Raw genomic sequence first — 1,098 nt, forward strand, 5'->3', positions numbered from 1 at the left:
CTTTAGTGATGATCTACAAAACGAAGTAGAAATGGAAGCCAAGCAACTATGAGAAGATGAACACTTGGAAAAATGGACACTGTTCACAGATGGAGCTTTAAATCAAAAAGGAACAGGGCTAGGGATCATACTAAAGTCGCCATAGGGGGAGATCCCACCCCAAGTAGTTAGTTGTGAATTTAACACTACCAACAATGAAGCAAAATACGAATCACTCATCATGGGACTACAACTGGCTAAGGATCATCAGGTATTTGTTGATTCTTTATTACTAACCAATCATTTGAATGGATCTTATGCAGTGAAAGGTGAAAGATTAGCATTATATCTAGAGAACCTCAAAAAATTAGCTTCTGATTTTGAGAACTTCAGCCTAACCCAAGTTCCCAGAGAAGAAAACACAGAAGCAGACGCATTAGCCAATTTAGGATCCTCCCTTACAATCCCACCAAAGATAAAGCTTCCTATAATCCTTATAATAGCCCTACCTATAGAAACCCCATCTGACAAACAAGAAGATCCCAAGCATCCAACAAGCGTACCAGCTATTAAAGATCCTAACCCTAGGATCCCTCCTCAAAGGGACCTCGATGAACCAGATCCTCAAAGAATGCCACAATCATGGACCCAACCCATTATGGAGTTTCTCCAAAATAGCACGATCCCACCAACAGAAAAAAGCGATAGAGCATTCAGAAGAAGAGTTTCAATATTCGTTCTAATCCAAGGTAAACTCTATAAAAAATCTATGTCAGGTCCGTACCTTATATGCTTTGAAGATCCTGAGGCTACAGAAGTCTTGAAATACATACATGAAGGAGACTGTGGCAATCATACTGGGGGTATATCTTTATGATCCAATATACCAAGAACAAGATACTACTGGCCGACCATGAAGAGAGACTCTTTTCTACATGCTCAAAAATGTGATGCTTGCCAAATACATAGCAACATCCTGCACCAACCGAAAAAATCGCTACATCTAATTGTCTCTCCATGGCCATTCATGAAATGGGGAATGGATATAGTGGGAAAACTACTAATAGCCCCAGGAGGAAAAGTCTTCATGCTAGTGATGACTGATTACTTCTCAAAGTG

The 1,098-nt window shown here is 40.0% G+C and overlaps 1 protein-coding gene across 1 annotated transcript; it reads left to right on the forward strand.

Annotated features, from left to right (window-relative positions):
• The first annotated feature begins 220 nt into the window (after positions 1-220).
• Positions 221-856, forward strand: LOC145112683 (uncharacterized). The gene has a single exon (XM_079048819.1). The coding sequence runs from the start codon at positions 221-223 to the stop codon at positions 854-856; it is 636 nt and encodes a 211-aa protein (XP_078904945.1).
• The last annotated feature ends 242 nt before the right edge of the window (positions 857-1,098 follow it).

The sequence above is a fragment of the Lactuca virosa genome, chromosome 5, assembly GCF_052849685.1.
Source record: "Lactuca virosa cultivar CGN04683 chromosome 5, Lactuca_virosa_CGN04683_v6, whole genome shotgun sequence".
Taxonomy (NCBI): Eukaryota; Viridiplantae; Streptophyta; class Magnoliopsida; order Asterales; family Asteraceae; genus Lactuca; species Lactuca virosa.

Excerpts from the sequence above, each read along its gene's own strand:
- LOC145112683 (XM_079048819.1), top strand. The coding sequence starts at position 221 with ATGGGACTACAACTGGCTAAGGATCATCAGGTATTTGTTGATTCTTTA.